Raw genomic sequence first — 11,788 nt, 5'->3', positions numbered from 1 at the left:
CCAGTATAAGCTGGTAGCTGGTTTTATCTGGTTTAAGGTGGCAGTAGCTGGTCTAAGCTGGTCCTCCCAGCCTGGCAAAGCCGGTCAAGCTAGTGGGTCAGCTGGTCTTCCAGCCTGACCAGCTAAGTCCAGCTAGACCAGCATAAAGTGACCAAAACACAGCTAGACCAGCTTGCTACACAGCAATACCAGCTAAAACCAAGCTGGGAGACCAGTTAAAACCAGCTCACTAGCTTATGCTGGTCTTAGCTGGATTTTTCAGTAGGGGTAAGTTACAACATTTTCGCAGACAGGGTTTATCTTGCCATGAAGGCACAATAATAAGCGCTTGACGTAAATACATTTTATTTAAGTGTGGAATTAATGTACTATTTTCATTGCAATATTGAATCTTTCCTAGTAAATTTGTAATCTCTGCATTTCAACCCTAAATAAACACACCTGAAAAATCAAAATTTTTTCGAGTGGCATTACATGAGCCCTTTTGGGCTCCTGGAAGATTAGCGGAGCTGCTGCATTCTGAACCAGTTTGAGTGGTTTATAGACCGTGCAGGAAGGCTGACAAGAAGAGAGCATTACAGTAGTCCAGCATAGAGATTACCAGGGCTGGGTCAGGAGTTCCCAGCCAACATTGCAAGGTGGGGCCCATGTGGGTTTGATATGGGTTTGTCCATGGGTTCCACTATTGCCCCAACTTGATTAGCCCACATGAATTTGATATAGAATCTAAGTGGGGCTTATGTGGGGCCCAGCTGTTCAACATACATAGGACCCATATTGCCCCCACATAATGAAGCCCACATGTTATATACCAGGGTCCAGTATGGGTTTTTAATGGTTAGTTGACTGGTCTCCAATACGGTGCCTCCAATACAAAACATCATCAGTTGTGCACCCCGGCCTCATTGGGTGTTTCAGCCTTTTACCACAATACACCCTCACCCGAGGATGGCCCACCACAGGCTGATCAGATGTGTGTGTCGCACTGGAGGCTTCATGAGGTCATTTGGCTGCCCATAAATTCTGCTTCAGCCACAGCCAGTGACTGCTTCTTTCAATATACAATATATTCCTTTGACAAGACTTACGGGGTAGTGACACAGGAAATGCAAAACAAATATACAATATGAAATGTATTTACATTTATTTATATTTGTATGCAACGATACAGAATATTTTATCATAAAATGATTATACTGCGCAGCTCTAATATGTTGAATTGTATATAAGTACTTATAAGTCTGCGCTTTGGATAAACGAGGCCCATTGGGTTTCTAAAAAATCTAATAAAACCTACAGTTTTGTTGCTATGACTAGCAGCTATTACTGTAATTGACTATTAACAGACCAAAAGCTCCACTGTAACTATCATACAAACTAAAATGAATGTATTTGTTAAACTACTGGTTGCTTAGATAGCAAACATCTCGGAACGACTATGTGATGTTTGTGTTGTCTTCAAGATTTCTATGTCATCTGCAACACGTCTCTGAGAATTTTCCTAAAAGATTTCATATAGACATATAGAAAAAAGATTTTTTGATTTAGAATTTTTGGTGCTGGGCAAAGATTAATCAATTATCGCATAGAAAATAAAAGTGATTTTTTTTTACGTATATGTGTGTGCACAAAATGGTTCTACTAAGGTTCTGAAACGATGGTAAAGGTTCTATATCAGGGCTATTCAAATCTTACCCTGGAGGGCCGAGCACTGCATAGTTTAGCATCAACTCTGATCAAACACACCTGAGCAAGCTAATCAAGGTCTTCATGATCACTAGACGATCACAGGTGGTTAAGTTTGATTAGGGTTGGAGCTAAACTCTGTAGTTCTCGGCCCTCCAGGGTAAGATTTGAATAGCCCTGTTCTAGAACCATCTTACTGAAGACCCTTTTTTTTTTTTTTTTGCTGAAATGCGTCTTTGTCTTTGCAAAAGGGTTCATTGGTTCCTGCCTTTTTTATTTTATATTGAGTCAGTTATTTTCAAGCTGCCTCCTGATTATTTTCACCTGTAAAAGCCCTGAATCATCAGTCTTGTTGAACCGCATGCAGACTAACAACACAAACAGGTAAGAGAGTAAAATAATCATCATTTACTGTTAAAAACATTATGAAAATTAAAGTTTTGTGTGTTCTTATTGTAATTTATTTATTTTATAACAGGTCAACTTTATACTGTAAGCATATTTCCATTTAAAGCAGGTAAGCTTCATACTGTTTTAAATGATATAGAGGACTCTGCTTTAACAATGACTTAGGATAATAATTTGTTAAAATGAAGTGTTAAAAAGCTAATACATGTATATTGTACATTAAGTTTATTAAACTAATTATGAAAAGAATGTGGTACAACATGTGTTTAGGTTTTTTTATTGATGTTTCAGAGTTTCGTATGTGAGGTAATCTTGCTGGGAGTGAAAGCAGTTCATGGGACCGCTTGATATAAGAAACACATCCTGTTTTTAATGGTGATGTATTCACGTTTCTTTCAATCCTGACATTAAAATAATAATTATTTACTGTTTAAACATTTTGGAGATTGTGTGTGTGTTTTTGTGGCACATTTACTTGTAATAGCAGAATTACTTATTATTATTATTATTATTATTATTATTATTATTATTTTTATGTTGTAGGTGGATCATAGCTCTGAAAAGTTGGATAGCTGTTGGCCATTGGCTTGATAACAGTGGTTTATGAATAGGTTATTCAGGTATTTACTGACAAAACAGGTAGCTTGAGCAGAATCATATTGAAACTTCTGTCAAATCATGTTTACATACAGTATGCATGCAAACTCCAGGCTAATGTAAATTTTTTTGTCTCCATGTCTTATCCTTTCACCCATGACCGACAGACCCAAATCTTGTTCGGTCTGATGCTCAACCTTGTACAGTCCACCAAAGGATGACCACTGCAAAGTGATGGGAATCTGTGGTAATCACAGCCTGTGTCTCAAGATCAACATGACAATAGCAGATCATCTCTTATCTTACTCTTATCTGACTAAATGTTCAACGTCACTGCCACAAAACAAAGAACGTTGGATGGAGTATTGGAGTATGTACTGTACAATGATCCAACAAACAAAATATACTTTTTGTTAGCTTCTACAGACATTGACACAATCCTATTGACTTTTATTCTTACAGTTAGTAATGTATTATTAACATCCCATTCATTTGTATTCAATGCCATCTATCTGTTTGTGCTAAAGTGTTTACATCTGAATGTAATGTCATAATATTATAATATTCAGTATTGATCTTTTTTTTAATACACGTATTTATTGTTGTTGCTGTATGACACCTCATGTAATGAAAAAGTGAAAATAAATTTTCTGATGTCTTGAAGTTCTGTTTTTAAACTGTTAAACCTTATAAAGTGCTATAAATAAAAAACAAAACAAAACAAAAATATAAACAAAATAATCCTCCTAAATGCTGATAAATTAAAGGGTTCTTTATAGCACCACTGGGGTTCTATGTAGCACTTTTTAAGGCAAGGTTCTATATAGAACCATCCAAAAAGGGTGCTGCTATTGTTACAAGCTGAAGAACCCTTATTTGGTACTACATAGAACCATTTTTCTTAAGAGTGTAATTATTATGTATATATAAACACACACACGCGCGTAGGTTTATGGGGACTTTCCATAGACACAATGCATTTTCTACTGTACAAACTGAAACTATAATTGTACTGTACAAATTGGAATTTGGCTTGCATGACTTTCATACTTCGTGCTATTTCTACGGAACTCCGTGAGACGGTTACCGTAGCCGCGTTAAATTCGACCACAACTGCGAAGTGGACTTAACACGGGAATCTTAAGTGAGATTCCAATCCAAAAGGAGCAAATATGTTAGTTCAAAAGTCACTCGACGGCATCTAGGGAATAAGTGTAAATCTAAACTTGTATGAATTTCTTTTTTTCTTTTTTTCTTTTGTTGATGAACACAAAAGAAGATATTTTAAGAAATAAAGCAAGATGAGGATGAGTGAATGACAGAATTTTCATTTTTGGGTAAACTATCTCTTTAATCACCCAGCTATCATTGCGAGTATTCACAATTTTTATTATTATAAAAGAAACTATAGTATTTTTGAATTGGCATTCTAGTGAAAGCACATTTTTACATTCTATTGTATCCCCTAAAGGAATTTAGGTAACACTTTATAAGGTCTTATTTGTTAACATTAGTAAATGTATTAACTAACATGAACAACATGAACTAACCATGAACAGTACATTTGTTACTCTATTTGTAAATTTTTGCTAACGTTAGTTAATAAAAATACAGCTGTTCATGGTTTGTTCATGTTACTTCACAATGCATTAACTACTGTTAATAAGATTTGAATTATGTATTAGTAAATGTTAAAATTAACATTAACAAAGATAAAAAATGCTTTATAAGTGCAATTCATTATCAGTTCATGTTAACTAATGTAGTAAACGTTAGCTAATGAACCTTACCGGAATTTATTTAGAAATAATTATTAGATCATTCACTTTTTAACTGTTTTTGCTATGATTTGAAATTTCTTTTGAAAGTTAGCCTAGTTTCAGCACTTTTGGAACGGACAGTTCCCGTAGCTCAGATGCATTCTTTTTAAAATCTTTTAGCATGTTGTGGGAATCTGTTTCATGTTGTGTGTGTTTTCCTACAATTATTTGCATGCATCAACACCCGTATACTGTATTTATGCACTTGCTCCTGCAAGTATTTTTTGTATTACTGGGTAACGTTTTAAACTGTTTCCTGTATGTAACATTTACTCATAAAGAATAAAACTGCCACACCATGTAAATGCAGGGACGTGCACAGGGGGGTTGCTCAGGTTGCCCGGGCAACTGCCCATGCCCTTCTCGACTCAAGTTGCCCTTCCGAGGTGGAAAATAAATAAATTGTACTTTTACTTCGTTTACACTATGCAGCGTTCCTTCGTTACTGTATTTTAATTAATTACGAAATTTGTATTTTATTTTTTAATTGCTATCTTGTGTTTCTGGCGCATTCGCGAATTAATGACTCGTTTGAATCGATTCCTTACAAAGTGTTGCAAATAAACGAGTCTTTTGAGTCGATTCTTTACAAAGCGAATGGGCCAAACGTTTAAATTGGTTCGCGAATCAGTTTGAATGAATTGTTCAGATCGCTGCAAAAACGGAATCGTCCGAAGCTGTTTTACTCGTAACCTATGTAGAAACACGCAGAATATAACCAGTTTTGGGTGACGTGGAAATGAATTTACCAATCTTTTAACTAAAAGCAAAACTTCACACATGTACCCGCCATTACATACACGCGACCTGTTCGTCGTCAGACACAGTTAAACGCGAGCAACCTCCAGAAACACTGAAGCACAGATTGAAGAAAATCCATCGATGATTGACGTCTGATTCGCTGTATACTGTACTGTATGATGTAAGTGATTCTCACAAAACACACGTGAAATGACAACGTAAGAAAACATGAGTTTTGTCTAAAATCATTTTTATGTAAGTGTAAACTGTCAATGTCCTCAGACCATAGGAGATTTCTAACTTTATACATATGCAAAACTGTTGTCAGCTTACTTGTCTGATATTTCAGCTATAAGCTACATCATCATTGAGACTAGAGTTAATTTGTTAATTTGAAATGCTTGTCTATTCTGTGTTTGTATTCTTTTTTCTGTACTGTTTGTGTATGTTGCAGTTTTACACATATTCTTCTGTTTGTTGTGGAGTCAAGAAATGTCTAAACATTAAAAGATGAACATGAGACAAAAGTACAGAATCTGTCACATTATTATTTTTTTAATGGTCACTGAGCTGTTTCTGATTGTTTACACATGAAAAGCATAAAATGTGTAGGATCAGTTTGATTTACTTATGTGCATTTGTGTACAACACACATAAGTCAGCATTTAATGCTGTTGTTCTTTGTTGTTGAAGCATGTGTTTAAACATAAACAAAGGTTAATAAAATGTGACATTCTAAACTTCTGACATACTGATACTTATCTTACCAATTTCTGGTCCCCACAGCAATGTGTGTGTGTGCGTGCGTGCGTGCGTGCGTGCGCGTGCGTGTGCGCGCGCGAATATCTAGATTTATTTTTTCATGAGTAACTAGTAACTCGCTACTTGAGTATTATTTTCATTGCATACTTTTTACTTCTACTTGAGTAATTATTTATATAGCCTAGTTACTTGTATTTTTACTTGAGTAAAGGTTTTGGCTACTCTTTCCACCTCTGTTAAAATCCTCTTGAATCTAGGCAGAGTTTGCCTCGTTTAAGCCTAAATAATCAGACAGATAGCAGCTAGCTATCATAGCTTGCAGACAAGCAGCCTAGGCTACTATTTTTTTGGTAGGCATTAGGCAAACATGTTTGCTGATTTTAATAAAGACCCTGTTATTCTCAGTCCTTCATATAGGCAGTGAGTTTAAAAATTTTTTTAGGAGGGGGGGGGGGTGCCCTTTATTTAGGTCAGAGCAACTGCCCCTAAAAATTCCTGTGCACGTCCCTGTGTAAATGCATGTAAAAGTTGCACGCTTATTGTGCTGATATTCATTAACAAATGTGTGTGTGTGTTTGTAACACAGTCTCACCCCATCCACTTCATGAAAAAAGACACAAGATATTTGAATTATGTATATGAATTTAATACTTTATTAATAAGTTTGATGCTTTGAACCATCACTGAACTGATGCAAAGAAATAGTGTGGTCCTTTGTAAATCTTCACCGGTTCTTCAGAAATAACGACTGGAGAGAGCGGCCACAACGACACACAGGAATTTCTGCCAGGTGGCCTGAACTTCAGGGGTGAAAGCGTTTCCGAATTTGAGCGCAACAACAATGGTTAGGCAATCGGCCAACAGCTGTGGAAATCAAAAATGTATGCATTAAAACCCAGGCAATATTAAAATGTTATATCAAGCACGTCATTTGAAATTACATCAGAAACGTACCTTAAAGTTGTCAGGATCAACGTTGAGTTTTTCACAATGCAGTTTACTTAGTTTGGCGTAGATGCCTTTAATGTCGTCCATGTGCTTCACGGCCTTGTCCAGCGCACCTAGCACAGTTTTGCCATGTTCAGCCACTTTAGGATTGCCCGTGATTGCAGCTACGTTGGACAGGTTTCCAAAGGTGCCGAAATACCTCTGAGTCCAGGGATATACGACGAACATCCTTTACATGCAAGAAATCGAACAATGAAAATTAAGTCTTAGTTCTTTTAAAAAATTTAAATCGAATTTGATATATACACCCTGATATACTTTGATATCACATTAGCTTACCTGACCAACGCCTGGTGTCCGACTTCGTCAGGGTTGATTTTGCCCCAGACATCAGCAATAACTTTGCGCTCGGCAGGTGACCACTCCACCATTGTGATTAGCGTGTATTTTCTTCAACAAGTGAGAATTTTGAAGACATATGAAGGTGCTGCGCAGTTTTATTTATACTTGCCCTCCCCGCCCTACATCAGACGCTGAGAATGATTGGCTCCCTGGTACATGGATACGATCCAATTTTACAATATTACAATTTCATTAGAAACTGTTAAGTTAGAATTGTCAAAAATTAGATTTAGAATCAAGAGTTTATTAAATGTGCTTAAAACCGTAAACGTATTATATTTTGCTCAACAGAAATAAATCCTTTCTGAGAAAACTTAAGTAGGCTACTGATTGACCCTTTATTAATAATTTTGACTGACTCAGGCACTTTTGAGGTAAATAACGGGCAGTCTCACCAGTGTCAACAAGTTTGAAGCTGTCAGTTGTTTTAGGCAAAATTATAAACATTCTTAACACATTAAACATTTGTTTGCAGGTTTAAAATTGAATAATTGCCAGAATTTTATCTAGACGTTCAGACCTGCTCCTCCCGTTTCAGAATGTTCCCGATTTGGTACATTTTGATAACGATGAATGTTCAGTTGGGATACTAAAAATTTGGCTCACCCTTTTGGCATAATTTGCTGTCCTAAGTTGACCCCAAAACCTCTTTTGAACAAGAAGCGCAAAGTAAACTTATTTGTGTGTGCAAACAATATAAGAGTTACAAATTTGCCATCTTATTGTATCTACTCAATGAGAAGTGTTGCAAAAAAGCTGGTGTGTCTACATGGGTGGAAATCATATTTTTTGTTGTTTGCACTATAACACTTCTGTGTAATTGGAACCTGTTATACACAAACGTGGACAATAACACTGCTTCATGTTCTAAGAAAAATATTTGGATATTTTATTTATTGGTTATTCCTAACCCCAAATAGCTGGAAAGCTCGTGTCTTGGGAGGTTACGATAATAATTGTAGACATTGGGAAATAGCAATGGCTTAATTTAAATGATTCACTGCCATCACTTTATTTTGACTAAATAAAAAAAGTAGTTTAAACAAATTTCTTTCTGATCGTTGTATTTATTGACTCTTGAAAAATTATTGTTGGTAATGTGTAAATAATTAACGTGTATCAAATTCATCAGTAGGCTAGTTGTTGGCTGAAGTTTATTAGGAGGAGCCCACTTCGATGCTGGGTGTGGCAGTACAGCGCGTTATAAAAATGCCCCCTTCTTTTACCCCTAAAACTCTTCCTTCTGAGTGGAAAGAATCGAAAAATGAGTTTGACAGCTAAAGACAAAGCCTTGGTCAAGGGATTCTGGGGTAAAGTCGGTGGAAAGGCCGACGCCGTAGGCCATGACGCTCTAGTTAGGTAAGTGGAACTTACTTTCAAAATTACTTTCACCAACAACAGCATACTTTGATAAATATAATAATACTGATTCTTTACTTTTTCGCAGAATGCTTCAGGCCTACCCTCAGACCAAAACATATTTTTCTCAATGGTCTGACCTCTCTCCCAACTCTCCCCATGTGAAGAAGCACGGCAAAGTTGTGATAGGAGCCGTCGGTGATGCTGTGGGTAAAATGGATGATCTTGTTGGTGGACTGAGCAAGCTGAGTGACATCCATGCCACTCAGATTCGTGTAGATCCTGGAAACTTCAAGGTAAGAGACCCCAACCCGTGCCGATTTGTAACCATGTTAAAGTCTCACAATCTTATTATGATATTAGGAGCAAAGTTTGATTTCACTCATTGAGTTTAGTTTTTGCAATCTTTGACATAAAGATATCAATGTTATATTTTCACAAAAGTTTTTTTGGTTATGTAAAATGATTTCATGAAGAAAATTGTAATTTTGTGATGATGTAAAATGTTGGATAATTACTTAATACAATGTTCTTTTTTTTTCAGATTTTGTCTCATAACATCCTTGTGTCTCTTGCTGTTCATTTCCCTGGTGACTTCACTCCAGAGGTGCATGTAGCCATGGACAAGTTTCTGGCCGCTGTCTCTTCCGCCCTCGCAGATAAATACAGATAAGCACATAATTCAGCAACCCTCTTATCTGCAAATCGGGGCACTTAAAAGAATATCTCTGAATATGATGTCAATTGATGCATTTAATAAAATCCATAACAATTAAAAACGTCTCAGTGTTTATTTGGTCGACTTTAACCAAGCCAGTGGGTTGAGTTAAGAGTTTCCTTATCCGGTTACAAAATAATAGGACATGAATAATCATGTAAATTAAATAATCACTTTAATTTAACCTAATGATGAGTTGTAACCTAATGAAAGCAATTCTCTAAGACCTATCTAATAACTATGTAATGAGTCATAAGAATTTGCATGAATAATAGCAACCTTAACGTTACATTGATGTATTAATTAACACTTTGGGTAACCCAAATCAAACATGCTTTATAAGAACAAAAATAACTTTACACTCAACCTCATCAAATGTACAGTGATGCATTCATATTTAAAATGGATAATTTTCTATTAATATCTTTGAGTTATTCCACTGCTTCCATTAAAGCAGTGGTTCTCAATCCTGGCCCTGGAGCCCCACTGCTATGTGCATTTTGTATGTGCCCCTTATTTAAAACAGCTGATTCAAATCATCAACTCATTAGCAGAGATCTCATTGTATTAAACTGAGTCTGTCAGATAAAAGAGACATACTAAATGTGCTGAGGGTGAGCAGTGGGTCTTCATGCAGGACCAGTTTTGAGAACCACTGCATTAAAGGGATAGTTCACACAAAAATTTAAATTATGTCGTATTTTACTCACCCTCAAACACTCTCAGTGTTTGTTTTTCCTACTATTGAAGTCAATCTATTTCATGAGATAATTAATTGCTACTATCAAAAGAAGCTGGTATTAGTTAGTTAGCCTGTATGTCTGAATTATGTTGCTTCAATAACGTTAGTATAGCCTACTTTCCAGCAGCTGAATAGCCTAAATTGTCCTGACATGACTGATAATGTAAATACTGACTTCAGCTATAGACGGCAAAAAAAGTAGGTCTAGAATAATCTGTTTGGGAAAACCGGGCATTAAAACTGAAAGACTTCAGGTTACTCAATTTTACCACATGAGCCAAACTGCTATATATATATATATAACTACTGTATATATTAACGTTTCAAGTCAGTCTAACATTAAAACTGGCCCATATTGTAAAAGGAGCAGGCTTACAGACAAACGGATTTGTCGACGATACATTTTACAACAAAAAGGACTTACATTGATTTTAAGATACATGCAAGTTTATATTCTGTGCATAATCATATATGCGGCATTTGCACCTGTAATATGATTGCATGCTGCGATTGCATGATTATTTAGACTACCTTGAAAAAAGAAAAATATATAACATACTTTCATCTTTAATTCAGTGCATTTTTAAACTGCGCGTTTTGCCTGGAGCGCTACGCAAAGGTCATAAAGATGGCGGCACAACAAAACCCATGAATAGTCAGATTTCAGCACCTCAAATGCGGACAGCTACTAGCCTGCTTCAAGACCCACTGACCCTGCAAACACACATACTTCCAGTATTGGGCTAGTGGTTAAGTAGGCATGAGCACAGCCTGAATAACATCTAGCTATGTGACAGAACACCCTCGGCAGCGGGTTTCAAAAACATGTTTTATAATAATATAAATCACATCACCATAAATAAAAACATAAAAATAAAACAGGCATTTTGGTAGGCCTACACGCCATTCCTGCCTTGGCTGTTGAATGGTGCGAGACGTAATCATCATTTCATCTCATTTATTTAATAATTTAAATTCAATTACATGATTCCCGGCTGCGTTTTGAACCATGACACAGATATATATGTTGTTGGATAAACTGTGTTAGTTGTTAATTTGTTTAAACATCCGTGTTAAAGTAAAAAATGTGCTTCACAAATTAACTCTTATCTCTGGCGGTTTTTATAGCCTGTCTGTAGTGTTGAACTTGGCCTTGTTAATATATAACTGCAAACATATTTTGTCCTTAGTCTTTGCAAATATAATTACACAAGGCTAAATTACATTTTTTTTTTTTAGTTTCATCAAAAGTTTGAAAAAAGCAACCCGACAATACAAACTTGAATAGCTAATGCCAATGTCAATCCAACAGTATTAACAACATGAAATGTAAATTAGCATAAAATAAATTCTTAACATAATATAACATTAGATCAAGACATGTTTCCATCCAGATATTTTTGTTTGTTATTTCAAATGTGCATAAAAAATAGATGGAAACACTGCAAACTCATAGTTGAAAGCATTACCAGCGGGACTAAAGCGTAAGTTTAATTTTTTTGCTTGTTTATTTAAATGTACCCTATTAGTTAGAAATATGCATCAGCTAGTCTTCCTGGGGCCCATTCTAAAAAAGTGTAAACTAAAGCGTTAGTGTTATACTTT

The 11,788-nt window shown here is 35.9% G+C and overlaps 2 protein-coding genes and 1 long non-coding RNA gene across 3 annotated transcripts; 2 read left to right on the top strand and 1 right to left on the bottom strand.

Moving 5' to 3' along the window:
- Window positions 1-1,878: 1,878 nt before the first annotated feature.
- LOC135738631 (uncharacterized) lies at window positions 1,879-3,416 on the top strand. The gene is made up of 4 exons (XR_010528789.2): window positions 1,879-2,070; window positions 2,165-2,203; window positions 2,386-2,474; window positions 2,638-3,416. It is a non-coding gene; the product is annotated as an uncharacterized lncRNA (long non-coding RNA).
- A 3,228-nt stretch (window positions 3,417-6,644) lies between these two features.
- hbba2 (hemoglobin, beta adult 2) lies at window positions 6,645-7,460 on the bottom strand. The gene is made up of 3 exons (XM_065252086.1): window positions 7,302-7,460; window positions 6,969-7,191; window positions 6,645-6,878 (listed from the first exon to the last, which is right to left on the bottom strand). Exons 1-3 carry the CDS (start codon window positions 7,391-7,393, stop codon window positions 6,750-6,752), a joined length of 444 nt encoding a protein of 147 aa, XP_065108158.1. The 5' UTR covers window positions 7,394-7,460; the 3' UTR covers window positions 6,645-6,749.
- Window positions 7,461-8,564: 1,104 nt separating this feature from the next.
- On the top strand, window positions 8,565-9,502 carry LOC135733500 (hemoglobin subunit alpha-like). The gene is made up of 3 exons (XM_065252213.1): window positions 8,565-8,723; window positions 8,812-9,019; window positions 9,268-9,502. Exons 1-3 carry the CDS (start codon window positions 8,629-8,631, stop codon window positions 9,394-9,396), a joined length of 432 nt encoding a protein of 143 aa, XP_065108285.1. The 5' UTR covers window positions 8,565-8,628; the 3' UTR covers window positions 9,397-9,502.
- The last annotated feature ends 2,286 nt before the right edge of the window (window positions 9,503-11,788 follow it).

This window comes from Paramisgurnus dabryanus, chromosome 3, assembly GCF_030506205.2.
Source record: "Paramisgurnus dabryanus chromosome 3, PD_genome_1.1, whole genome shotgun sequence".
Taxonomy (NCBI): Eukaryota; Metazoa; Chordata; class Actinopteri; order Cypriniformes; family Cobitidae; genus Paramisgurnus; species Paramisgurnus dabryanus.
Note: the sequence above shows the minus strand (reverse complement) of the source record. Positions and strands in the feature narration are given on the sequence as shown.

Coding starts and splice junctions, on each gene's coding strand:
- hbba2 (XM_065252086.1), bottom strand. CDS start 7,393: ATGGTGGAGTGGTCACCTGCCGAGCGCAAAGTTATTGCTGATGTCTGG. Junction 7,192..7,301: donor GGACACCAGGCGTTGGTCAG/GTAAGCTAATGT, acceptor TTGCATGTAAAG/GATGTTCGTCGTATATCCCT. Junction 6,879..6,968: donor TTGATCCTGACAACTTTAAG/GTACGTTTCTGA, acceptor TGATTTCCACAG/CTGTTGGCCGATTGCCTAAC.
- LOC135733500 (XM_065252213.1), top strand. CDS start 8,629: ATGAGTTTGACAGCTAAAGACAAAGCCTTGGTCAAGGGATTCTGGGGT. Junction 8,724..8,811: donor GGCCATGACGCTCTAGTTAG/GTAAGTGGAACT, acceptor ACTTTTTCGCAG/AATGCTTCAGGCCTACCCTC. Junction 9,020..9,267: donor TAGATCCTGGAAACTTCAAG/GTAAGAGACCCC, acceptor TTTTTTTTTCAG/ATTTTGTCTCATAACATCCT.